We start from the raw sequence: 27,395 nt of genomic DNA, 5'->3' as shown, positions 1-27,395 counted from the left end.
ACACTTTACAGTGTCAAAAAAAGAAAAGAAAGAAGAGCTGAAACAAGTTGCTCTGTTGTAGAATTTGGGATCTTGATAAGTGTGCATTTGTTTCGTAATGGGGCACGTTGTCACGAAGTCTAAACAGTAGCGGTTTATGTTGATACTTGACACATCAAATTAGAATATTTTTGTGAATTTTATCCTGAAAATTGAAAGTATATATATAAAAATTATCGTGTAAATGTAGTAGGTTGTTGAGATATGTTAGCCCTTGTGACAACTTCCTAATGAGACAACTTGCCCCGGTTTCCTCCTCTTGTTTGTTTTAGTATCTGTTGTTAGGGGGTGTGACAGCCACCTCACTCCTTCCATCCAAAACCCACTTCCACTTAAACGGATCAAACACAAAGAAGTGAGGACGTTCGGGAGGAGCGCTCATCATCATCCTCCTCATCCTCCTCCTCCCCACAGCTGAAGATGGCGGACCCGGCCGAGTGCACCATCAAAGTCATGTGCCGTTTTCGGCCTTTAAACAGTTCGGAGGTGATGAGGGGAGACAAATATATCCCCAAATTTCAAGGAGAGGACAGTGTGGTCATCGGGGTGAGTTTGTAATATAATATCATGATGAATTGCCGCATTTGCTCCGTTGTGACACCCGCCGTCCATTTCTATTAGCATCCGCTAACCACCTGCAGACGTATCCTGACAGAAAATATCTTTTTTCATCCCTATGTATTTGGAAATGTGATCATAATTCGTGTTCTAGTATTATTCTAAGTAGGACATGGTGCGTGTGAGGCTATAAATCAGTAACATAATCGCAAGTTGAATAGTTTTTACGTTTGTCATCGCTAGCCCGGTGGCTAACAGTCCTCAGATGTAATGCAGCACAATGTCAAAATGTTTCATTTTCAACTTATAAATAGGAAAACCTACGGGTTTTTTTGTCAATTTAATAATTTTGGATTTTAGTGCACTTCTAAATGGGTTTTGATAAGTGATATGTAACCGCTAGCCTTTGGGCTAATGTTAATCGGTTTGTTTTCATTGGTAGAAAATCAACAAAAGCTTGCTAAATATAGGGCCTATACATATTTCGCACATCATACGGAAATTTTAAGTTAATATGAGTTTAATAAATGAAAAAATGAAGTGAATGTGATCATAACACTCACTGATGTCAGTCTGTTATGGTGTGGCCTACTTTAAAAACGTCAAATGTACAAAGACAAGTCATTTATTTTGGCTATATTTGTGCTTTATTAGGAACAGACAAATACATGCGTATATTATTGATATTAACAGCATGCAATGCAACTCATTCATTCATACCTTTCAATCATATCTTTGTGGGCCTGTATATAGACACTATTTAGGCTATATATAATCCATTTTTTGATTTTTTTTATTGAGATTAGTCTTTAAAGCATTTGCCATTTTTGGACAGTTGTAAATGTGAGGGTGACGTTGGCCAGATTTATAAAGTTATTTAAAAAAACGTTATTATCAATTATTAATAATGCACTTCAGTTAAAGCATGACTTGAATGTACCTTTTCTCTGATGGTAATGTTTTCCATTTCTGAAGTTAAAGTTTTCACATGTTTTGTAACTAAAAAAATAAATAAGTTGCATTAAAATGCTGACATCATTGCTTTGGCATAATAGTCTTCTCCTATTAAAATGTTCCTGGATAGATGTCTTGTCTATTTTCCTATTTTTAACCATACAGCTTTACTTATTTATTTGCATTATTAAAAAGGCTTAACATGCTTGCTAGGAATTGTGTAGTTATTCTGTAATTTAGTGGCAGTATCTGATGTTTGATGCTTATTCTGCCTTATGTGCCTTTTTACATTTAGTTAAACTAATTATACTTGTTTAAACTCATAATGCAGTATAGATGTCTATTAGAAGTGACAGTGTCCTAAATTTCCCTCATGCAGTCTGTGCAATGTACAGCTGGGTATTAGGTGGGGCAGTTTTGTGGTTTTGCTGTGGTCAATTCGCCCTGGTAGTTTTTTTTTGTGTGTCTATATCTGGTCCAGAATTTCGATGGATTAAGCTTATTTTAATTTTGGCCTCCATTTCTGCAGTGACACCGTACTGTCTGACCAACACTCACCCTTTTGTTTTCCAGTGCATTGATTTTTTTTTTTTGTGTGTGCGTGTGCTGCCAAATGAGTTTTGTCTTCCAGCTGTTTTGAGCAAGTCAGCATCAAGCAACAGAGCGACTATCCAGCTCTGGTGAAATGGACCGTGCTTGTGTTGGTATAATGGCTTTTAGCAGGTGGAAAGATCATAGATTGGGCTATAAATCTTACTGTAACAAAGGAAACCAAACCTGTCTGTCCAGCTGCACATACTGGGATCAGTATTGGGATTATGCATGTTTTATTGTGTTGATTTCTGTCTCAGTTCAGTATTAGTTCATTAGGGAGTATGCTGTAATTAGCTTTTTCTTTGCTTGTTTCTTCCTTTTCTCTCCTTGTCTCTATGCAAACACAGCACATCTAACATGTGATGAACCTTCCCATCTCTGTGACCGTCGGGAGCACAATTATAATCCCTCATTGGGAATACTGAGCTTTGTAAACAGCGCTGTTCCATTTCTGGCAGTGGAGGAGGCCTCAGGACATGCAGATACACAAAAACACTCTTCACGCAGTCTTGTGATTGTCTGAAGATTTTATAAGAAGTCACTGGTTTGAAATTCCAAAGCTGTGATATCGTGCATTATTAATATTTCAAACTTCGAATATTGAATGTTCAAGTTATGTTGTTTGACAATAACTGTGAAAATGTAAAATATTAGCATTGTTGCCGATGGTTATGCTACTTTATATTTGCTTTATAAAACGTGGCAAGAAAGCCTCATCTGTATGTCGCTGTGTCATGTAAATGTGCTTGAGGTGTTATTGATCCATCAGGTACAGTGTTATTGTTAACTAAAACTATTAAAAATCATGTTTTAAAGTTGAAATAAAATTATTAATGAAAATAACTTGAGTTAATGAAAATTACTAAAACTTAGATAAAAATAAAGCTAAATGGAAATATAAAAAATGACAAAAGCACATAAAATTATTACAACTTAAAATGAGTACTGAAAATATTAAATAAAAGCTAATTCAAAATACTAAATACTCTAATAGTATACAATGCTATACTAACACTAATTAATAGTTTGATATTTGGCCATGTTATAGAAATGTTATGGCCATGTTAATTGGAAGATTGCCTTCCAATTAACAAAAGTGTCATCTCTAAATAAACTGACGTAAATAATATTAAATGAATGAATAAATAAATAATAATAAAGCATTCTGTTTTCATTTGCTGTGATTAGGGATGTATAGAGATCTACATCTATAAGATATCTTAATATGACCACCGAAGGCTAATATTGGTCAACCTCTTGTTAAAATAAATGTTCTATGTAGGCTTGTGTTGTAGGTGTGAGTGTATTGTTGTGTTAGTGAGCGTTTGCTCAGGTTGGCTGGACTAATCTACTTAGCTGTGTTACATTCACAGCCGTTTCCTCACCTGGTTAATCTACTCCTGTGTTTGAGTGGCATGGTGAGGAAATGTGGACGTGTAATAAGAACTCAGTCTGGTGTGGATGGGTCACGTCGACCCGATTCAACCAATCAGCGTGTCTGCTAATGAGCAGATGCGTTTGCAGAACCTGCTTCTGTAACCTTCAAAGTTCATTCGCTGAAGAACTTGTCAGACTGATTTAAACCCATAAGTGTTGAATGATTCTTTAAAAGAATCAGTTCATAAGAGTCATTTGCATGTGACTCGGACTACAGCTTGTTCGCTTCTTTGTTTGTTTTTGCTGTCTTTTTTATCTAAGACACTAGCTTTATTTGCGGGCACTTTGCAAAAATGATACGTGACATCGTTGATTATTTCTTAATGCCTCTTTGAACTCTTTTCCGTATGTTGTGCAGTTCACAAATGCCTGTATTAATGATTTTTGTTCGCTCAAACATTTTGCTGCGCTCACTCTTTCTCTCGTCACATACAATTCACAAGCTCACAGTTTCAAATATTGTATATAAAACTTCAGTAGTATTGTGTTTATATTTAAAATATTATTTTTGGTATTTAGAAAAGACATTGTTGCATCAGTTGCAGTGCTTTATTGGATAAGCATACAGTCACGTATCTTTGTCTTGTCCATTTTTGTAATGTTATGATTCATCTTCTTGTAGATTGCTTAGTTCAAGGCTTTAACCCATTTTTGAATGCATTTAGAGAAAAAAAAAAAATAGGAAACAAACTTCTGAAAGCAGGGCTGCTAATAAACGGGGTTGTCAGGATGTTAAATCTGTTGTTTTAGCCGTACAGAGCGAGGACGCCTGGATGAAGATCTCTAATAAAATGCTCTTATTGTGTCTTAACTGCTGAATTTCACACCTGGTTTACTGTCACTGCTGTTTGTGTTAAAGGTTAGAGCCATTCGTAACAGGAGGGAAGGATGTCTTGTTCTTTGGCCTGTAGTAATGAGGTTCTTGTTTAGTCTGTGCTTATTCTCTTAGGTGTAAAACGTTTCTCTGAAGGATCATCTTTGAGTCTTATGACTAGTCTGCCGGTTCAGAGTTATATTTAAAGAGAAACGCATATATGCATACCGACCCATCATTCATTCTCTGTCTTTCTTTCTCTCCAGGGAAAGCCGTATATGTTTGATCGTGTGTTTCAGTCTAACACTTCTCAGGAGCAGGTTTACAACGCTTGTGCTCAGAAGATTGTTAAAGGTGAGGAACGAGTCCTCCGGGAGTCATTCAACCAGATCACAACTTTAAAATGAAAATTCTGTCACCTTCATGTTGCCATTAATATTATTTAGTATAGTAATTTGTTGATATTAATTATGCATCCCTAAATATTGTATTCGAGACCATAAGATCATGTTCAGATGGTATATTTTGTTGTCTTTGTGCCCTGCAGATGTGCTTGAGGGTTACAACGGTACAATATTTGCTTATGGACAAACATCCTCTGGAAAGACACACACAATGGAGGTGAAAATTAATCTAGAAATAAGCATAATCAGTGTCATAAATGATTTTCAAATATTAGGTAATTTAATACAAACCCAGTGTGGTTTTGTTACTGATTCCAGTACAGTGATTCCAGTGTTTTAGGGTTTAACATTCTGCTTGTGGGTTTTGGTAATCAGGGCTATCAGTGCATTTACTGTACCTTTAAATCATCTCGCATCATCATTGCAATTCAATATGTGATTGTAGGGGAACCTGCACGATTCTGACGGCATGGGCATCATTCCCCGGATCGTCCAGGATATATTCAACTACATTTACTCCATGGATGAAAACCTGGAATTCCATATTAAGGTTTGACATGCATGATAAATCAGTGTTAGTTATTCAAAGGGTTCCCATTGATATTTTCAGACCTAGAAAAGCTGTATGAATTAGGCATGGGAACTTCTTTGTGCTCATCTCCAGATCTTTAATGGCCTTGTTATTGCTTTTTGTCTGTGCAATCTCTATAAAAGAGATTTGTAATGTTACAAAATATTTCTAAAATGGCTGTTCAAAAATATAATAAGAAATGTTTCTTGAGCTGCAAATCAGCATGTTAGAAGGATCATGTGACACTGAAGACTGGAGTAATGATGCTGAAAATTCAGCTTTGCCATTACAAGAATAGGTTACATTTTAAAATATATTAAAATAGAAAACATTATTTTTAAAAAGTTGTTTCATCTACATTGGCAGGTCTCCTATTTTGAGATTTACCTGGACAAGATCAGGGACTTGCTGGATGGTACGTATGACTGAAAATGAAATCAAATATACAATTTTATGTATTAGAGATTGTATATTAGAGTCTTCTGTCAGATTATAAATAATAATAATAATAGTTAGGATTTAATTAGTGTCAGAAATAGGCTAATTTAAAATCATAAATTCTGTCTCTCTTTCAGTATCTAAGACCAACCTGTCTGTACATGAAGACAAGAACAGGGTTCCTTACGTAAAGGTGAGGCTTTGTTTTACTAATTAGCTGTGGATGTGTTAGTGTAGAGGAGGTTCAAATGTTTTGCTTGTCTATCTCTTTCTCCTTCTCCATCTGCAGGGTTGTACTGAACGCTTTGTGTGTAGCCCAGATGAAGTGATGGACACCATTGATGAAGGCAAATCTAACAGACACGTGGCTGTCACAAGTAAGCACATGCAAATCAGTCAGACACAGTGCAGTCTTATTTTAGCTGCAGGCTGAACTTTTCTCCACCTGTTGAGTTATATTAGCGAGAGTATTTTCAGGACGTTCTTTCTTATTCGACTGCTTTAGAGATGTTTATACAATCTTAAGATTTTCCTGTAGTGTGCCTGTAGTCAAAGTTGAGTCAATGTAAACTCATGTTTTCTCTGTGGTGTGTGTGTTAGACATGAACGAGCACAGCTCCAGGAGTCACAGTATCTTCCTGATAAACGTCAAGCAAGAGAACACACAGACGGAGCAGAAACTGAGTGGGAAACTCTTCCTGGTGGATTTAGCAGGAAGCGAGAAGGTAATGGAAAAAGCGTGGAAAATGTCTGCAAAGTTACAAAGCGCTAAGCCCATTCCAAAGAGAGTTAATCTCTATATCAGTGCGCACTATTTCTGAACTCCCTGAAACGTCTCGGTTGTAGTCTTGAGTTTTCTTCTGGGAGAAAACACGTCACAAGATTCTTCATTTAAATAATTTCTGCTCAAGGAATACGCAAAATAAGGTGTGAGGCCTGGTTGAGTTGCGTTAGTGTTGAAACTCACGGTTATGGTAAGGGGCGTGACATTTCTGAAAGGCATTTGAAGCAGTTGATTAATCATAACACACTGGCTCAGCTGGCCAATCAGAGCACATTGGGCTTTTCGGAAGGAGGGGCTTCATAAAGACAGGAACTAAACAGAGCGTTACTGACAGACTGGGAAGAGAGGTGCTGCAACAATGAAAACCTATTCTAGTAGACTCCAAAAACAAAATCAAGACTTTGTAAAAGGGCATAATAGGTCCTCTTTAATATTAGTTTAATTTGGGGCAGCACTGTCTCTGATTTGATGTTTTTGACTGCAGGTCAGTAAAACCGGAGCAGAAGGTGCAGTGTTGGATGAAGCCAAAAACATTAATAAATCTCTTTCTGCTCTGGGCAACGTCATCTCCTCTCTGGCTGAAGGATCGGTGGGTGTGATGCACCTGATTGTCACAATTATGTACAGTTACCTGTGCCCTTAAATGGATGGAAGAGTAATGAATGAATATTTCTTTCCCATGTCAGACGTACGTTCCCTACAGAGACAGTAAGATGACGAGGATCTTGCAGGATTCTCTGGGTGGGAACTGCAGGACCACTATAGTGATCTGTTGCTCTCCATCCTCATACAACGAGGCTGAGACTAAAACTACACTCATGTTCGGACAGAGGTGAGGAGACATACACGTATTGAGTTTAATGAGAGTTTTAATGGAACTTTAGTGTTGAGCATCAAGTCATTTTTCGGTTCTCACTGTCAGAGCAAAGACCATTAAGAACACAGTCTGTGTGAACGTGGAGCTGACAGCAGAACAGTGGAAGAAGAAATATGAGAGGGAGAAAGAGAAGAACAAGACGCTAAAGAACACCATCACCTGGTTGGAGAACGAGCTCAACCGCTGGAGGAACGGTACTGAGATGACACACACACGCACTTCATACTCATTCAGCTGTGTTTGCTGAGAATTACACACAACTGCATTGAATTTTATGTTTTCAGGTGAGAGCGTCCCCGCTGAAGAGCAGTATGATAAGGAGAAGGCAAACGCAGAAGTTCTGGCTCTGGATAATGTGGTGAATAATGATAAAATCACCTCGTCTCCCAGCATGCCTGCCCTCAAATTCACTGACGCTGAGCGTGAGAAGTGTGAGGGTGAATTAGCCAAACTCTACAAACAGCTGGATGACAAGGTGAGACAAACTACTGACCTCAAATTAATGAATGAAGCTTTTAGACTAGTGATGGGTGACCTAGCTGATTTTGAGATTATTGGCATTTTAACATTTTTAGGGTATTTTCAAATATTGTGTGAAAACATTTTTGTTTCAGCTTTTTTCCCCCCCATATCATTTGCATAGGTTAAATTACAAAGAAATGCATAGTATACACTACCAATCAAACGGTTGAAGTCGCATTAAGGACGCATTAAGTTGATCAAAAGTGACAGTAAATGGCATTTATAATGTTGCAAAAGATTTCTATTTCAAATAAATGCTGTTCTTATGAACTTTCTGTTGATCAAAGAATCCTGAAAAAAATATTAAAATAGTAAAGTTATTTTAAATGTGAGTAACATTTTAATACTATTAATAGTACTGTTTTAATGTATTTTTGATCAAATAAATGCAAACTTGATGAGCAATATGACCATCAATCACCCTGCTCTATAGACATTGGTATTTGCCATATATAAATATCTGTCATTAATTTGGACTATTTGTCAACTGAATCATTCTCTCTAGATTATTATTGCAGTGTTGACATCTTATTATAGTACAAAACATCAGCATGATCATGAAAAAATAAAATCCAATATTGTTTTGATGATACACTGTAAGCATAACGATTGTACCATACATTAGTACCTTCTGATGTGCATGTTAACTTTTTAGCTTACAGACTTGACTGTGTGAAATAGGTATTTTAGACCTGATGCTCAGTGTTTCAAATAATGTAAAAAACATTATTTTCTTAATAATGTTCTGCTGTAAAATCATCAAGATTTGCTTTAAAGACACATTCATTACATTTATTCTTTCTCTCTTTCTCTCTCTCTTTCTCTTTCTCTCTCTCTTTCTCTTTCTCTGTCTCTGTCTCTGTCTCTGTCTCTCTCTCTCTCTCTCTCTCTCTCTCTCTCTCTCTCTCTCTCTCTCTCTCTCTCTCTCTCTCTCTCTCTCTCTCTCTCTCTCTCTCTCTCTCTCTCTCTCTCTCTGTCTGTCTCTCTGTCTCTCTCTCTCTGTGTGCTGTCTGCCTGTAGGATGATGAGATAAATCAACAGTCTCAGCTGGCTGAGAAACTCAAGCAGCAGATGTTGGATCAGGAAGAGGTGAGAGCTGAACATGGACATCAGATTTACATTACTTCCCATAAAAAAAGAACAGTGTCCTGTCTCCTAGTTGACTGAATCATTTAGAGAGTTGGGATTTGCCTGTTGCCATTAAGAACTTTATATTAAAGGCATTAAGAGCTCTAAATGATAAATAACATTCCAGCCTAGTGGTTAGTTCACACACTCCTTATATGTTGAGTTACAGGTTTGAATCTGGACAGTGTTATGTCCCATCACAAGAATTTGAACCTAATGACCCTAAAGTTGTGCAACATGTTTAATGACATCACAAATCACAATGCAAAAAAAATAAAACATCTTTATTTGTATTGTAGCTTCTGGTCTCAACACGGAGGGACCACGACAACCTCCAGGCGGAGCTCACCCGTCTGCAGATGGAGAACGACGCGTCTAAAGAGGAGGTGAAGGAGGTTCTGCAGGCTCTGGAGGAACTTGCCGTCAACTATGATCAGAAGAGTCAGGAGGTGGAGGACAAGACCAAGGAGTTTGAAGCCCTGAGTGAAGAGCTCAACCAGAAATCTGTGAGCAGAAACTCATTTTTTACTCTATAATGTCTACAATATATTACTATATAATATATTTCAAATGGGAAGGTACCTATAATAGTGCCAGATTGTATTTTTATGGTGTGCCTTGGTAGTAGTTGGTTAATCTGAGCTGTGTTTTTGCAGAGTGTTCTCGCATCTATTGACTCTGAGCTGCAGAAACTGAAGGAAATGACCAACCATCAGAAGAAGAGAGTCACTGAGATGATGTCATCACTGCTTAAAGACCTGGCAGAGATCGGCATCGCCGTGGGCAGCAATGACATTAAGGTAACAAGGCAAAGAACCATGACGTTGAGTACTATCAGAGAACGTCTAATAAGGGGAGAACTTCCACTCTCAGTAAACTTCCGGCTTCTGAACTGGTCGCAGTTCCACTCTGGTTCCATATGAGGGCGCTCACAGGACGAGTGCAGAATGAATGGAGGTCTATGGCGCTATACCCCTCAAAATCCACTTTTCTCAGGATATAATTTTTTGTCTAGTAATTTGAATGTTGTGTTCGAAAGGAGATGCAAAGAAATTACACATTGCTGGGTGTTAGATTTTTTAGAGTCACTTATTTGCTTTAAAAAGTCTTTTAAAATGTCAATGACCTCATACACATCGTACGACCAGAGATACTGCTTTACGGCAATCCTTCAGTCGCTTTGGTGCTTTCACGCTCTGCACTTTCTTTTCTCTCGAGGCATCGACAACACAGCTGACACAGGTAAATACACGTGCTAGAAGAGTGTTTGTTTTGTTTGTTTCTGGTCCCACTTCGGATGCCACGATGCCATCAAGCGGTATCTCTGGTCGTAATCAGTCCTTCACTGACCAATCACTGTTCATTAGCAGAATGCTAGCGTGTTATGGGCAACAACAACTCAACCTGTAAGAAATCGAAAGGACATAAGTACTCGTTCATTCAACTTTCGACCTATAACCCATGTTGAACTTGCAAAACCTACAATCAAATCTGAGATTTCTCAACGGCAATCGGGTGAAAGAGACAAATTTAGCCGTCTAGCTCCATAGACTCCCATTCATTTTGCACTCATGGGCGATCGCCCCCAGTGGAACTCTGCTGGAACTACAACCAAAATTCGGTACAATAGGACTTAATAGGGAGTGGCCAGGCTCTCCGTAGACGGGCTCTGGTACTATGTTTCTTTATCCTTGCTGTTTAATTTCCTTTCCTTTCAACTGCTCACCCTCCTCTCTAACACCAATCTTTTTCTTTCTTTATCTTTCTTTTTCTCTGTCTGTGTCTTTCGCTCAACAGCATGAAGGTGGAGGTCTCATTGATGAAGAGTTCACAGTGGCTCGTCTGTACATCAGTAAGATGAAGTCGGAGGTGAAGACTCTGGTGAAGCGCAGCAAACAGCTGGAAGGCTCTCAGGCCGAGAGCAACAAGAAGATGGATGAGAACGAGAAAGAGCTCGCAGCCTGCCAGCTCCGTATCTCTCAGGTAAACGGCAGGAAAAGATAAAGCAACAAATCTCCCGTCTTATTGGAGTAGTTCATCCAGAAATGAAAATGTCATTAAAGGGATACTTCGCCGATTAGCATTAAGCTTTGTATCAGTAGAATCCCGGTAGTATTTTCGAATGACCGTGCTTCCCTCCCTCATGTCCCCCTGAGACGAGAGATTTCTGTATTGTGTGCCTGGAAAAAAACTCAGATGACGCAATAATCGTCATTTTGCGTCATTGGAGGCTTTTTTGGCCAGAGGCGAGAGACTACAGCCAGTAGGAGGAGCTCGTTCTGCATGTTTTCAACCCACCCATCTCACGATAAAACGGCGTCTTTTCAGTTTCGAGTCACTAGTAGCCTAGTTGTGTCATTTCTTCCGATACTGCCCTCTGTAACCAGTAGGCGTGGCTTGGGAGTGGCCTCGTAGGGCAGCGAAGCAAGTGCATTCTGGGAGTTGTTGTCTTTCATCCACATGAGCCAAAAATACATTTTCTGGCTTTGCTCAGTCTAGAAGGCACCAACTTCTAAAATAATTTCACATTTCTACTACATAAATGACCCAATTTAAATACACATTCATCTTTCCAGAGGTGAAATATCCCACAAGAATTAAAGAGCGTTCATAAGCTGCTCTTTTAGTTAAATCAGTCTCATGTTTTATATTGTATGGCTGTAGCTAATTGGAAACCCCACATGTTCTTCATTACAATAATAGCATGCCGTTTACAGGGTGCTTAAAAAGATCCTGAGATATTTTTTTGTTTTTGTCTACAGTATGAGGCAAAGATCAAGTCCCTGACAGAGTATCTGCAAAACATCGAACAGAAGAAGAGACAGTTGGAGGAGAATGTTGACTCTCTCAATGAGGAACTGGTCAAAATCAGTGCCCAGGGTACAAATATACTCCATCTTTTCTTTCCTCTCATAAATGCATTTTAATGACCGTATAAACTTTGTTCGGCCCAGACCCCTTTACTTTTACTGCCCTCTTGTGGTGAGAAAGGCTTGTTTTTGTGATGTTTATTTTCTTTTGTGCAGAGAAAGTTCGTGCAATGGAGAAGGAGAATGAGATACAAAGTGCTAATGAAGTCAAGGTAAGCATGGTAAGGTAATGTTTCTGGACTTTTTTTACTGAGTGTTGCCCAATAAACTGTTTATGTAGCATTAATGTGTTCTGTTCTCAATTCTGAAGAGGGCTTATGATTTTCTTTTATTTTAAAAGAGACATGTAATTTATAATTTTTCTCTGTTCATGATTGGACAGACTGCAGTCGAGCAGCAGATTCATAACCACAGAGAAGCTCATCAGAAACAGCTTAGCAGCCTTAGAGATGAGCTGGAGATCAAGGAGAAACTCATCACTGAACTGCAGGAGTAAGACACATATATATACTTCTCTTCAGACACTGAATCAGGGCCACATGTGCTCAGGCTCATTTTCCTCGCTTTGTCTTTTGTCTGCAGTCAGAACCAGAAGATCATGTTGGAGCAGGAGCGCTTGAAGGTGGAGCACGAGAAACTCAGATCCACTGACCAGGAGAAGAGCCGCAAACTGCACGAGCTCACGTAGGACACGCACCAAACGTGCAGAGATTGGTATAGTGTGCGGGAAACGTTTTGTCTGGTGTGTTAATGATGAAATGTGTTTATAGGGTGATGCAGGACAGAAGGGAACAGGCCAGACAGGATCTCAAAGGCCTGGAGGAGACAGTGGTAGGTCATTTTGTTCTGTGCTTGAGAGATGATTCTTACATCTTCGTTTGTGTGCGTGTGCACTCTCTGATCACTCACTTCTCCTCAGGCCAAAGAGCTGCAGACTCTTCATAATCTGAGGAAGCTCTTTGTTCAGGATCTGGCCACGCGGGTGAAGAAGGTACAACCATTGTGAATGCGTAAATGTAGTTTAAAGTTCAGAAGTTACTCCAGATAATGAAAATAGTTTCAATGTGGATTTTAAAAGCTTAATGTTTTATAGGTCCCTGAGTGTATTGCTGTCATTTTCAACTAATGTCCCATGTAATTAGGGAGTTAGGGCAGGACATATTGAAGAGCGTGTCCCTTTATTTAAATGTTTTATTTTATAATAACTTATTTTATTTAAAAAAAATATTTTATTTTATTCTTTATTTTATCTTTTTATAATTGTATTTAATTTTTATTTAATTTTATATTACATTTAAATTATTTATTTTATTTCTGCTTTATTTCATTTTACTTTTGTACTTTTAATATAAAAATATAAATTAAAAAAATTAAAATAACAAATGTATATCAAATATATTTTAATATCATTTATATTTGAATATAATCTTTAAAAAAATTATATTTTACTTCATTTAATTTTTGATTTTTACTATTATTATTCAATTATTAGTAGGCTTTAAATCACTGCCATCAAAGCTAATAAACTAGACGTCATAAAACTCCAGCAACAACTCTCAGACAGGCCTTAATTATGCATCAACATATTTTTCAGAGCGCTGAGATGGACTCAGATGACACTGGTGGCAGCGCGGCGCAAAAACAGAAGATCTCATTCCTTGAGAACAACCTTGAACAGCTCACTAAAGTGCACAAGCAGGTAAACACACACTTAAAACATCAGATACCTCGTGCATTCTCTCAGAACACACACGCTCACTGTCTCTTTCCCTTCTCTGTGTAGCTGGTGCGTGATAACGCTGACCTGCGCTGTGAGCTGCCCAAGCTAGAGAAGCGCCTGCGGGCGACGGCGGAGCGCGTGAAGGCTCTGGAGTCTGCGCTCAAAGAGGCCAAAGAGAACGCAGCACGTGACCGCAAACGCTACCAGCAGGAGGTGGACCGCATCAAAGAGGCCGTCAGAGCCAAGAACATGGCTCGCAGAGGACACTCTGCACAGATCGGTTAGTTCTCTCACACACACACACACACACTTTAAAAGAGTGCAATTATTAGATTCAGCCATATGTCTTTCAACATGCTTGAAAATAACAAGGGACTTGGATAGGGTTGAGAACATCATTCTACCACAGAGGAAACTGTTAATATGAAGTGTTGCTCGCTCACATTTTTTAGGGATGTTAATAGATTAAAATAATTAATCATTGCTCATTTCATGATTTCTTTGAATTTAACACAATTAATGGCCAGTTTAGAAGCTTTTCAGTTAATATTATTAAGGCTGAAATATACTACATGACTTTTAAAATCAGAATAGATTTTAGGCGTCAAACACTTGCCGACTTTGTAAATAATTAAAGCGGAAAAACGTCATTCCAAAAAACTAAAAACTCACACAGATTCATGTGCCTGATTTTAAGGAAACACAAATGTGCTCTAAATATGGCACAAAACATTGATATCCTCCGACTGGAAATCTGTCAACTTCTACTGTCCAAAATCAGCTCTGACTTTCCGCAACTAGCGTTTACTGGTCCAGACTACAAATCAGGGCAAAAATCTGTGCATCATGTAAAGTATTCCAGCCTTTTAGGAGAGTTTTTTTTTTTATTTGAAAGATTTAGTTGACCAATTTAATAGACAATCAACTTGTTTTGGGGTCTAACTAACAAGTCATATTTCATATTTACAGCCAAGCCAATCAGACCAGGTCAGCCCCCTGTCGCCTCTCCCACCCACCCCAATGTCAACCGCTCAGGGGCGGGGCTCTTCCACAACCAATCAGTGGGCATCCGTGGTGGAGGCGTAGCCAAACAGTAAAATAAGTGAGTAGATGCTGCATATCACTCGCAAATGTGTCACATTATGGAGGTAAAATGGGTTGCGACTATCATTCTTTTTTATCTTTTTTTTTTTTTTTGTCTTGCTCCTTTATTTTTTACCTTCTGTCTCTTTCTTTCTTTTCTGTTTCCAGCTGTTGAATGCTGAATATAACCCCAGTAGCCCCAGCTGAAGCTGATATCACCCCAAAAAGCTAAACAGGCATTCCACAGCACGGGATGGTTCAATACTATACATATGAAAATGAATATAAGTATATATATGTGTATGAAACATGAAATACTATCCCCGTCTGGGCTGTACAGTTGTTCCTCCATTCTTATCTCTTATACCTTCCCTTAAAAAATATAAAGAAAACTAAAAAAGACAGGCTTTTTGCAACAGTGGACACGTGTGTAACTAGCGTGTATCTCTTCACTCTTGCACTGTCGGTTTCTGCTCACATCCCGCTCTCCACGTCCCTTACTGTGCCAAGTTGAATGTATTTCAAAATTACAAAAGAAAAAAAAGGCAGAAATGAATGAAAAATGGTAAAAAGGAACAAAAAAAACTACTAGCTGCGTTATTTTAGCCTTATTTATGTACGTTCACATTTTGGGTTTGTTTAGAGAGTTAGCTTGTTCTCTCTTGCTTTGAGTAGTTTCTATTAAACATTTCACCTAAATAAGTAAGTTAAACACTACAATTGAACTGTGTGTGTATATATATATATTATATATATGAACCATTGAATTAGTTTTTGTAATGATGGACATTCTCAGAAGAAATGATTTAAATTATGATAAAAGGGTCATTTAAGTGGACAAACAAGATGCAGTTCCATGAAATGAGAATGAAAAGGCTGCTTGATGTAGACGCACCTGATCTACAGGTATATTTAAAGCACTGTACGAACACATTACGAGTAATCATTGTTACAGCATAAAGACCTGTGTGAATGTCACAGCCTGAGGTCTTAGACGAGTCGTAGCTAGGTTAAAAAAACCACAAAAAAAACACTATAATACTAACGTCACATGCTCATTTTGACATTTCAATATTTAACTTTAGTTCTCACTATTTAATCAGGTAGAGTTTGCCGTGTCGATGCTGCTCTATAGCTCAGTCACTACGAATCATTAAAAATCACGTGTGGATTTTTCCTCTTAGTTTGGCCTAAAATATTACCAGACAGGATTGTAATTACATTGTTTTTGAGGCATGGAATCTGCCATTTAATTTCAGATAGTTGACCCAACAATAAAAAAAATATGTATATATATATTGTCATTTATTCACCCTCATGTTATTCCAAAGCTGTTAGACTTTTTCTTTTATGCAACACTAAAGGATATCAGTGTTTACACTGTCTATCCCCATTTATTTTCTCAAAAACCCATTTCAAGCTCCAAAAAAAAAAAAAACACACCATTAAAATAGTTCATATGACTCTGGCTTTATATTCCAAGACACACAGTTCTAAACTGAAATCTATGTCAGATGTTCCCCTCTGTAGCTCTAAAATCTAATTTGCTGCCATTTGTTTACAAGTCGTGGCTTCATTGACATCAAACCTGCCACAACATGTCTTTATGCACCATAGCTTCGAGATTTTCAGTGGTTGACGTATTTAATGATGTTTTGTAGCTTCTTTTCACGGTTTTCCTTTTATGGGAAATAATGTCTGAAAAACGTGTTGCACAGAAATTTTTATTTCATAAAGGTTTGGGTTTGGGATGACATGAGTGCATAAATGATGACAAAAGCTAATTATTTTGGGTGAACTGTCCCTTGTTAAGGGATTCTGATCAAATCCCACCCCTTTCCTCTTTAGATACTCCCTCTAAAAGCAATACAGTAACTTTCTAGTTTGTTTTACACTTAAACTACTTACACCTTTTACACTTACCCTTGTATATTGTCGTTTTTGGGGAGTGAGGTTTGTGCAGTGGTCAAACAGCCATTGGAGTCACAATAAGCCTACACTCCTGTTTTTACCCTTTTATTTGATTTTTGTTGTTTTTGGTTCGGTTTAGTCCATTATAGGGTCCATATTTTGACATTATGCATTTTAGAAATGGCGATAGAATCTTGAGAGTTGCAAACAACCCAGGGGAACCCACACAGCGTTTAGTTCTGGCTCATACAACCAAAATACGATCTTGGATTATTGTTTGCTGTGGATTTGGTTGCCTTGTGTTTTGCGTTTGCTTAATTAAACCTGCTGATTGGCTTTCCACAGTCTGTACGGATCCAATGCTTTTCATTCAGCACAACGTTACTGCCTTTCATTGAGTAGTGTTAATGGGTGGGGCCTATTTAATGGTGGGCGGGGTTTATTTAATCATTTTAGGTCACGTTTTCAATTTGTTGCACTTGCAACTAGATAATATTGTTTTATTTATTTCTGTTTTATTGTAGACTAGGAATTTTGCTGTTAATTTTTCTTTTGTTGATCTTTTTTAAGTCTACTAATGTGGGGTTTTGTTTTTCTTATGCAAAGTGTATGTAGATTCCAGTATACAACTTGGTTTGCATTTTCCTGTTTTTCCACGTAAATTGGATCCAAATCCTACTAGGTGTCCTGTGTAAATGACTGTAATACTGTAGTAGCAGGGGGAATATTGAAGATGACGTTTTAAGACCTTTTGTGTGCAATATAAATCTGGTGTAGTGCAAGTTTCACATTACTGAAGAAAAGCGATGGGAGAGGAAATGAAAACCGCACTCAACAGTCCTCTGAAATTATTTCATTTGTTTAACGGTTGTCTTGCTCACCGATATTTAAACTTATAAAAGCACTTTAAAATGTTACCATCTCAATTGAAAAAACGCACTTGTTGAAAACTGAAAATTTGCATCTCAAACATCGAATTTCTCAGTGAATTTTCCAATTATTGTTATTGAGAAGCTTCTGCAGGAGGTCATGTGTGTTGAAGACTGTCAATGTTGTTGTTTTTTTGTATTTTATTTTCCATCTGCAATCTGCGTTTTTAACAGTTACTGGGGAAAACACTCCGTTTAAATGCTCTAATGGAAAGATGTAATGGTGATGAAGTGATCAGATGCGTGTACAGATGGTTCTTCAGAATGTGTAGACTGAATTGCTGTGTATATTTCCTTCAGTTGCTTACTGTAGGCAAGTTTTCACCCCTTGACATGAAACACAAATAAAGTATAGGGTAAAATACACCTGAGTATGCTTGTTTTTGTTCTTGAGAGAGTTGCATGCTAAGCTGTATTTATTTTTACTACTGTAAAATTCCTGGAATAACCTTATAGTTGCGTTTAGTGATTGTGATGGTTATATATGGGTATATGTGGATTCGGAAACATGTAGAACCACTTGACCTTTGGTTTCATTAAGAAAACTAATGAATGTAGTGGGAATATTGAAAATGAATGCCTTATTGTTGGAGTTATTATTTATTCATCTTATTCAATAATATAGTAAGCAATTGGATATGAGCCGGCAACATTATAAAACTATGTAAACAAGTATAATATTAAGTCATGCTGTTTCATCAAGTGATTTTCAGGAAAGTCTGCCAGACAAACTGAATTTGGTGATGAAAGTGATTTGTTTTTGACTGATGTTAGAACACTTGAGGAAAGTGGTATCACTTTACACTTTAATGCCAGAAAGACCACACACACACACACACATACACACACACATTAGTGACTCAGCAACAGACCCTTGCCCAATGATCTGCTCTAAGCGAAACTCTCCACACAGACACGATTACATATAAACAGCTAAGAGAGCATGCATCAAAATAACCCTCTTATAAATAGCCCACCGACTATCCAAACGGGGATTTCCTTTGATACCCAGAGCACAGCAGTGATTGTGTAACTTCCAGAGAGCTGCAGACCAGACTTTGAGACAGAGAAAGGACATTTAGAAGACAGCAACATCCAGAAAACTATCAGAATGTCAGACGATCAGCCGTCTTCACCCTCCAGCAGCTCCTCGTGCCCAGCCTGCCAGCGTGACGAGTCTCTCCTGCTGCCCTGCGGACACCGTCTGTGCCAGGCTTGCCTTCAGCTGTGCCAGCAGGAGCTCGGGCAGGACCAGGCGGGCTGTACGGAGTGCTACGGTCGTGAGCTGTTGGACAATGTGCTGAAGGGGTTAATCGACTCGCTGTTCGAGGGGCAGCCGCGCCGGGTGGGGAACGCCATGGAGGGCACGGAGACGGCAGAGGATGGAGATTTGTGCCGACATCACAGAGACAGACTGACTCAGTACTGTGTAGAGGACGAGGAACTGATCTGTGATCAGTGTCAGGGCGAGGAGCATGAAGATCACAAGTGCAGCTCCATTGAAGAGGCCACACAAGAGTGTAAGGTGAGAAACGGGTGCATAAATGCATGCTTTATCATTTGAGCTGTTATAAATTGATATGATGCTTGGAGGAATTGTTATCAAGGCTCTGCATGATTCTAGAAGTGATTGACCTATAATTGGTACCTATAAAGTAACCATGAATGTCTTTAGTAATGATATAGACCTGATATGTAGGCTGATAAATTAGCTGATATTTTGCCATTTTGAGGTTCCAAGCATGCAGTTCGATGTAATCTCAAATTATTGTACCATGTCCAGTTGTGTTCAATATTTTATGACAGCCTTGTTAATATTATAAATATGTTGAAGCTTAGATAAATATTTTAATATTAAACATTTTTATAATTTTGTAGTGAATTTTAAGTAAATATTGTGTAAAATAAGTGTTTCTTTTTATTTTATTCAATTTTATGTAGGCATACATGTCATTTTCTGTGACCCTGGACCACAAAACCAGTCACATGGGTCCATTTTTTTGAAACTGAGATTTATACATCACATGAAAGCTGAATAAATAAGCTTTCCATTGATGTATGGTTTGTTAGAATAAGGCAATATTTGGAAATCTGGAATCTGAGGGTGCAAAAAAATCTAAACCTTGAGAAAATAGCCTTCAAAGTTATCAATTTATGTTCGCAATTCTGCTGTATTCACTCACAAAAATAAATGTTTTATATATTTATGGTAGGAAATTTACAAAATATCTTCATGGAACATGATCATTACTTAATATCCTAATGATTTTTGGCATAAAATTAAAATTTATCATTTTGACCCATCAATGTATTGTTGGCTATTTTCACAAATATACCCGTGCGACTTGTGACTGGTTTTGTGATCCAGGGTCACATATTATTTAACCCTGGCAATGAGGACTAGATAATACACTGCTAGAAGAATGCCTTAGAACTTTTTTTAGAATTCTAAATTCATAATTGGAGTTCAGGCATTTCATTGTAGAGTTCTTCTTCTGTTATATCAAAATGTGTGTTCATTTTGCATGCAAAACAGTTTCAGATGAACTGCAAGAACTGACAGTAATTCACTTTCTTCACAGAGGGAGTTGAGAGCAGCTCTTAGACCTCTTCAGGAGAAACTGGAGACATTAAACACAGCCAAGCAAACCTGCCAGGAAACTTCAGAACACATCAGGGTAACAAATAATCAATGCAAGCCAAGTTTAACAGGATACTGCGGCTGTTTGGGGGCTTATGAATGTTTTAACAGAGGTACAACTCTAGTTCCACTGGGGGAAAGAGAAAATAAGCATGGCAAGATCTTTACCACAGATATATTTACTACAGTGATTAGTTATTTAATCACTCACTAAAGATATTTGTACACATTTTGCACAAACGGCAATATTTTCTAAAAGTCTCTCCACCCTCCGCACAGAGACAGGCACAAAACACAGTGCGTCTGATAAAGGAGAACTTTGAAAAGCTTCATCAGTTCCTGCAAGATGAGGAGATCTCCATGCTGAGAGCTCTGAGTGAGGAAGAGGAGCAGAAGAGCCAGAAGATGAAGGACAAGATGGACAGACTAACAGACGAGATAATGACATTAAGAGAAGCCATTAGTTCATCAGAAGAGGCCATGAGCGCTGATGATGTGGCATTCTTGAAGGTAGGGAAAAATATCAAGAATATATATATATATATATATTTTTTTTATATATAGTTTTGATTAAAGATTTGATTAAGAAACATCTTTTTTTTTTTTTTTTAAATGTAGAAATTACATGCATTCACTAGAGCTGCACATTTTCTGAAAACTCTGATCTTTCTGTTACAGAACTACAAGAAGACATCAGAACGGTAATTGTATGGGAGTATATATTTCTATATTTGTGTTACACAGTGTAAATTAAGGGTGATTTTTACAGTTCTACAGCTCATCAATATTGCAAAATAAGCCCAGACAGGGTGATCAGTTTAGCGGCCTGCTTGTTACAAGACTGCTTACTAAATACAAGCAAATCAACATGAAATATTAATTTGAGTTCATTTGAAATTTCAACTTCAGGTGAACCTCTCAGTTACTTTGATGAAGCTTCTCTGTCTCTCTGTCACAGGATGGACTGCACTGTGCAGGATCCAGGGGAAATCTCAGGAACTTTAATTGATGTGGCCAAACACATCGGCTCACTCACGTTCAGAGTGTGGGAGAAGATGCAGAACGAGGTCACATACAGTAAGAGCAAACAGACCACATCTCGCACAATTAACAACATGGAAAGTCTGTTCTGCTCAGAAAGCCTTGATATAGCAATTAGCATATAGCAATAAGGGCATGGGAATGATTAAAAACAGGTTAAAATGATTGCTATACCCCTAGTCTCACAGACCTGCACAGATCGGACAGAGAGAGAGACCGTCAGAGTGACATGTAACAAGAACAATCCCAGTTTGTTTGGTTTTTACGCACCGTTTAGGGGTGGGTTAATCTGTAATTGATTTTAAAAAATAAATTAATAAAAATTAAATAAATAAAAAACTCAGAAGTCAAGTTTCTAAGTTTCTATTTAGTTTTTTTTTTTTTTTTTTAAACTCTGATCTTCCTTTTACAGAACTACAAGAAGTCATCAGACTTGTTTAAATCTTTACTCACTCTTTTTTAGGGGTTGGTAAATCTGTAATTTATTACATAACATAAAATAAAAATAATAAACTCAGTCAAATTTCTTTGGTTAAATATTTCGATTTTTCTGTTACAGAACTACAAAAAGTCATCAGAACAGTCTTTACTCACTCTTTAGAGGCAGGTAAATCTGTAATTTATGATACAAAATAAAATAAAAGTCATATTTCTTTGGTTAAATATTTATATTTGGATTTTAAGCAATTCAACTTGGTTACAGAACTACAAGAAGTCATCAGACTTGCTTATATCTTTACTCTTCTTCTTTTTTTGAGGAATCCATGATTCCTTGCTAAATAAAAGTAGACCCCAACCTTTTGAATGGTACTATATCTGATAAATGATAAATTACTAATTGATACAATGTTTGAGAAAATTCAAAACTGTTCCAGTTGATGCAGCTGACAATACAACATGGCGTCTGAGCATCAAATGCTTGTTGTTCATGTGTCTTTGTGGTATATTTAGATCTTTCTGTTACAGAACTACAAGAAGTCATCAGACTTGTTTAAATCTTTACTCACTCTTTAGGGGTTGATAAATCTGTAATTTATTACATATATTTAGATCTTTCTGTTACAGAACTACAAGAAGTCATCAGACTTGTTTAAAACTTTACTCACTCTTTAGGGGTTGATTAAATCTGTAATTTATTACATATATTTAGATCTTTCTGTTACAGAACTACAAGAAGTCATCAGATTTAAGTCTTTACTCACTCTTTAGAGGCAGGTAAATCTGTAATTTATGATACAAAATAAAATAAGTCATATTTCTTTGGTTAAATATTTTGATTTTTAAACAAATCAACTTGGTTACAGAACTACAAGAAGTCATCAGACTTGCTTAAATCTTTACTCACTCTATAGGGGTGGGTAAATCTGTAATTTATTATATAAAATACAGTATAATAAAGTAAAAAATAAAATTATCTAGTTAAATATTTAGATCTTTTGTTACAGAACTACATGAAGTCATCAGATTTAAGCCTTTACTCACTCTTTAGGGTTGATACATCTGCAATTTATAAGATAAAATAAAAAATAATGAGCTCAAAGTCAAAATATTTAGATCTCTCTGCTACAGAACTACAAGAAGTCATCAGAACAGTCTTATGCTTTAGAGGCAGGTAAATCTGTAATGTATGAAACAAAATAAAATAAAATATTAAATATTTAGATATTACAAGCATATCAACTTGGTTACTGAACTACAAGAAGGGGGTAAAGAGTGAGTAAATCTGATTTAATATAGTATATAAAATATATAAAATAAAATAAATGTCTCCCTTTAAAAAAAATTGAACTGAGATTTTATGTTTTAACCAGTACTGCTTATTTCACAAATAACAATAGAAATGACATTATTGTTTATGAATATCTAGTTTAATCACAACTAAACTCTGAATACATCTCAAACCTTCAGCTCCCGTGATTCTTGATCCCAACACCGCAGACGTCTGCGTCATTCTGTCAGACGACCTGACCACCATCCGCTACAGCGAAGAAGACCAACAGGTCCCGGACAACCCCGAGCGCTTCTGCTTCTACGAGTGCGTCCTGGGCTCTGAGGGCTTCAGCTCTGGTCGCCACAGCTGGGACGTGGAGGTGGGAGACAGCAGCGAATGGGCACTGGGAGTGGTGAAAGAGAGCGTGCAGCGGAAAGAGTGGTTTCCCCCGAGCCCTGACCGTGGCATGTGGATCATCTGCCTGTACGGAGGAGAGTATTGCGCGCGGACGGCCACCAACACTCCTCTGATGCTCAAGAAGAAACCTCAGAAGATACGAGTCCAGCTCGACTGGGAGGGTGGCAGAGTGATGTTCTCAGATGCCAGTGACAACTCGCTGCTGTACAAGTATAAGCACAAGTTTACGGAAAAGATGTTCCCGTATTTCTCCAACACATGTAAAAGACGTCCACTGCATATTTTAGCAGAGAAGGTGTCCGTGTACACGGAATAACTCAAGACACTCAGCATGAGCTCAAAGGACTATATATATATATATATATATAGTGTGTATATATATATATATATATACTACCGTTCAAAAGTTTTAGATTGACAAGATTTTTTATGTTTTTGAAAGAAGTCTCTTATGCTCACCAAGGCTGCATTTATTTGATCCAAAATAGAGCAAAAACAGTAATATTGTGAAATATTTTTACAATTTAAAATAACTGTTTTCTATTTGAATATATTTTAAAATGCAATTTATCCATGTGACGCAAAGCTGAATTTTCAGCATCATTACTCCAGTCTTCAGTGTCACATGATCCTTCAGAAATCATTCACTGATCAAGAAACATTTCTTATCATTATCAATGTTGAAATCAGTTGTGCTGCTTATTTATTTTGTGGAATCCATGATTCCTTGCTAAATAAAAGTATTAATTTCTTAAAAAAAAAAAAAAAATGCACTGACCCCAACCTTTTGAATGGTAGGCCTACTATATCTGATAATTGACACAATGTTTGAGAAAATTCAAAACTGTTAGTCGATGCAGCTGACAATCAATACAACATGGCGTTTGAGCTTGTTGTTCATGTGTCTTTGTGGTAAAGCGGGTGAACAGCGCTCTTAATAAAGCTCTGATGACATCTCCACCTGTCCTGCTTCATCAACCCCAGCGGATGACACGTGTTTCTGGAGAAAGCAGACACTCGATCCCCTGGCCTGAGCTTCAGCACACACGAGCCTCTTTAACCTTTGGTGATCATGACTTTGCAAACTTTATTATAGCTGATAACAAAAGTCACATAGAGTACCTTTGTTTACGTGTGTGTACACAAGCTGAATGTAATCAAACATGTGAGACTGTGATCAGATGTTTTAAGCCTCATTATTCAGCCTGAAATGTGATCTTGTATAAGAGGAAGTCAACAATGGAATTCGAGATTGTTGCTTTACTGCGGTATAAATGGTCTCGTCTACGATTTTTTTTTTTTTTTTTACTTTTTTTTTTTTGAAAGTGAAAATTAGAGAGTGAATGTAAATTTGACCTTTCTATGTTCGGAGTGCGATAATCAATCTCTTTGTAGCCTATTTTTCTTCTTCTTTTGGAATGTTATGGAAATGCAACAACAGATATTTTTTTCTTGTGCCGTTTAAATAAATGGTAACAAATTATATTTGCTATGGTCGACCATCAGAGGTGGACAGTAACATTTAGTACTGTTCTTAAAGCCACACTGTGTAGGATTTTCTCCCATCTAGCGGTGAAATTGTTTATGACTACCAACTGAATATTACTTTCTAGCCCCCCCCATTCCGAGGGCTTTTTAACTCCTACGGTGGCCGTATTATTTCAAATCTGCCGGCAGTCGCGAGTAATCTCCCCCTCGCATTCGTCAGGGTGCCACAAGTGTAAAAACGCGAAAGGCGAAGCTTGAATTTCCAGGTATGTCCCTCTTTGGCTAATGTATTTTCAAGATGGCGCAACATGGCTGCCTCCATTCGAGCGACTCGCTCGTAGGCTATGTATTCTAAATGGCAGATTCTACGCTTACGAGAATACTAGTTGGTAGAAGTAATTACACATTAATGAGCACATAGCAAAAAACACTTTGTTCTTTCAAAATGATAAGAATCAACTTAAAAAATTACACAGTGTAGCTTTAAGGACACTTTTTGAGTACCTTACTTGAGTATTATTTTTTACTTTAACTTCACTACATTTGAAAGACAAATATCATACTGTTTACTTTTTTTTTTTTTTACTTCCTTGAGTAGAAAGTAGTAACGTCAGAATCCAATTTCGGATTGTACGATACGTGTACTTTGTCCACCTCTGTCGGCCATATATTTTTGTAGAAGTTTACCATGGAAAACAGTAAAAAATAAATAAATAAATAAATACTGTGAAATATTATTATAATTTAAAAATAATTGCTTTGTATTTTATTATATTTAAAAAAATATATATGTTTTGGATGTTAACATTATGAATATCTTTACTGTCATTTTTGATCAATTGAATGAATCTTTGCTTGCTGAATAAAAGTGTTTATTTAAAAAAAAAAAAAAAAAAAACTGTTCTGCCCTTAATATAATTCTATAAACATGGAATTAAATTGACCAAACCTGGAAAATGTGTCCATAATGAAATTACAGAAGCACTGTTGTGAAATTATCAGAAAATGCAATTTTCTTTAGCCATTGTTTTATTGAGGACATGCAAACCATGCACAAAACTGAAAAAACAAAAAAAATACATATTTACAGAATGAACAAGAAGGTAGAAAAGACAATCCACTGATCGCTTTCTCTCAGCTTCACTGACCTTCACCTTCAACTCGGAAATATCACACGAAAATTACAGTACATCTAATATGGAGGATTCCAGCAAATGCTGGTTAAGACTACAAAAGACTGTTGCATTACAGGAATATAAAACTCAAAAGAATTAAAAACTTTCATCTGGATTCAAAAAGTGACTGTTCCTCACAGTAACACATTGGCATGTGTTTGATCTATAGATGGAGAGCACCAAACGTTATCTTAGAAACATACAAAAAATGCATTGATTGCAGCATCTGTGATGAGTCTCAGCTCGATGACATCTTGCTTTTCAAAACTAACTGTAAATCGTAAATGCAGTTAGATGCAGAAGTCTACAATCCATTTTTTTGCTTTCTTCTTAGATACAACATTGACAAACCTAACGGTAACTGTTTCTTTTTTAATATCTTATCACTAAGACCCTCGTTTTTCTTTAAAGCACAATGACAGAGCACAGCCTCTTAAAGGTGAAGTATGTCATTTCCGCCACACTATACTGGTGCAGAAAACACTCTTGCCGTTTAAACGTCTCGTCGCGGGAGGAAAGCACTGGTTTAAAGGCAGCACTAGAATGAGATCCATTCAGTGGTTCACAAACACACAACAATCACTAGCCGTCTTTACGCCATCAATGCTATCGCTACGCTAAAGCAGAATGGATTCTGGGTGACTCTGATCGAGGAGCATGCTACATTATGAGTGAGTCTGACCAGAGGAGGAGGCAGATTACATAGTGAATATGAATTCATGGAAAGCTATATTGAGTCGCTGCATAGCCTATTGGGTGAGTGTGTGGATTTATTGGGTTAAATATTTGCATGATACGGGTAATATAAAACTGGAAGCTGAAGGAGCTGAACTGTTGCTGTTGGATCCCCTGGTGGATGAAGTTCAAGAGAGGGATGTGATATTGGAACGGCCTCCAGGGGGCGCCACGATCCTCTGTGCCGTACGCCGGGGGATGTGGTCATCCTTTTGAGTGCCTTTGAGGAAAAGAAAAAAGAAAAAGGTTGAACCTCATTGTTGTGTTTTTAGTTTGGATACAATGCAGCTGTATGTAAAAGTACGTCTGTTTAAACGTCACTTGATTTAGGTCACAGAGACTCACAGATTATACATGTGGGTTTTCAGCAGCGTTTGTTCAGGAAGTATTTTTTTCATTCTTTTTCTCCATAAAGATTTAAAAAAAAAAAAAACTTCAATAAATTTTTTAAAGCCATGAATCAAACCAAGGTCCAAGATAATTCATTATTATATATTACAATGCATTACAATGCAATGCAAAATTACAAGGACTGTGAACTTAACATATTTTAT

General features: G+C 37.3%; 3 protein-coding genes across 5 annotated transcripts in view; 2 read left to right on the top strand and 1 right to left on the bottom strand.

The window, feature by feature from the left end:
• The first annotated feature begins 343 nt into the window (after positions 1-343).
• On the top strand, positions 344-16,254 carry kif5bb (kinesin family member 5B, b). Of its 2 annotated transcripts, none has more exons than XM_084134426.1 (26): positions 344-585; positions 4,663-4,750; positions 4,944-5,017; positions 5,246-5,350; positions 5,738-5,786; positions 5,947-6,002; positions 6,099-6,186; positions 6,410-6,534; positions 7,078-7,182; positions 7,280-7,425; positions 7,516-7,664; positions 7,755-7,945; positions 9,013-9,081; positions 9,420-9,626; positions 9,777-9,920; positions 10,918-11,103; positions 11,883-12,000; positions 12,147-12,211; positions 12,373-12,482; positions 12,573-12,674; positions 12,761-12,821; positions 12,910-12,981; positions 13,585-13,689; positions 13,774-13,990; positions 14,680-14,812; positions 14,962-16,254. In XM_084134426.1, exons 1-25 carry the CDS (start codon positions 460-462, stop codon positions 14,805-14,807), a joined length of 2,886 nt encoding a protein of 961 aa, XP_083990552.1. In that variant the 5' UTR covers positions 344-459; the 3' UTR covers positions 14,808-14,812; positions 14,962-16,254. The 2 variants fall into 2 exon arrangements, with proteins under 2 accessions (XP_083990552.1, XP_083990553.1); XM_084134427.1 differs by having other exon boundaries at positions 345-585; positions 12,147-12,202.
• Positions 16,255-18,615: 2,361 nt separating this feature from the next.
• On the top strand, positions 18,616-23,824 carry LOC311095747 (E3 ubiquitin-protein ligase TRIM39). Its single transcript, XM_084134477.1, has 6 exons — positions 18,616-19,158; positions 20,216-20,311; positions 20,554-20,784; positions 20,953-20,975; positions 21,233-21,351; positions 23,224-23,824. The coding sequence occupies exons 1-6, from the start codon at positions 18,745-18,747 to the stop codon at positions 23,757-23,759; spliced, it is 1,419 nt and encodes a 472-aa protein (XP_083990603.1). The 5' UTR covers positions 18,616-18,744; the 3' UTR covers positions 23,760-23,824.
• Positions 23,825-25,942: 2,118 nt separating this feature from the next.
• dpysl4 (dihydropyrimidinase like 4) overlaps positions 25,943-27,395 on the bottom strand; it is a 15,962-nt gene continuing 14,509 nt past the window's right edge. For both annotated transcript variants that reach the window (XM_084134475.1, XM_084134476.1), the window contains exon 14: positions 25,943-27,061. In XM_084134475.1, coding sequence (XP_083990601.1) covers positions 26,970-27,061 — 92 coding nt within the window. In that variant the 3' untranslated portion in view covers positions 25,943-26,969. The remainder of the gene's footprint in view (positions 27,062-27,395) is intronic.

Source organism: Abramis brama (assembly GCF_963993115.1).
Source record: "Abramis brama genome assembly, chromosome: 14".
Taxonomy (NCBI): domain Eukaryota; kingdom Metazoa; phylum Chordata; class Actinopteri; order Cypriniformes; family Leuciscidae; genus Abramis; species Abramis brama.
This window is presented reverse-complemented; position numbering and strand designations above follow the sequence as displayed.

What these genes read in the sequence shown, in the direction of transcription:
- kif5bb (XM_084134426.1), top strand. Translation starts at nt 460, where the DNA reads ATGGCGGACCCGGCCGAGTGCACCATCAAAGTCATGTGCCGTTTTCGG. An exon ending in GAAAGACACACACAATGGAG is followed by an intron (nt 5,018 to 5,245) that starts GTGAAAATTAAT and finishes ATGTGATTGTAG; the next exon opens with GGGAACCTGCACGATTCTGA. An exon ending in CCTCTCTGGCTGAAGGATCG is followed by an intron (nt 7,183 to 7,279) that starts GTGGGTGTGATG and finishes TTCCCATGTCAG; the next exon opens with ACGTACGTTCCCTACAGAGA.
- LOC311095747 (XM_084134477.1), top strand. Translation starts at nt 18,745, where the DNA reads ATGTCAGACGATCAGCCGTCTTCACCCTCCAGCAGCTCCTCGTGCCCA. An exon ending in AAACTTCAGAACACATCAGG is followed by an intron (nt 20,312 to 20,553) that starts GTAACAAATAAT and finishes CCCTCCGCACAG; the next exon opens with AGACAGGCACAAAACACAGT. An exon ending in ATGATGTGGCATTCTTGAAG is followed by an intron (nt 20,785 to 20,952) that starts GTAGGGAAAAAT and finishes TTTCTGTTACAG; the next exon opens with AACTACAAGAAGACATCAGA.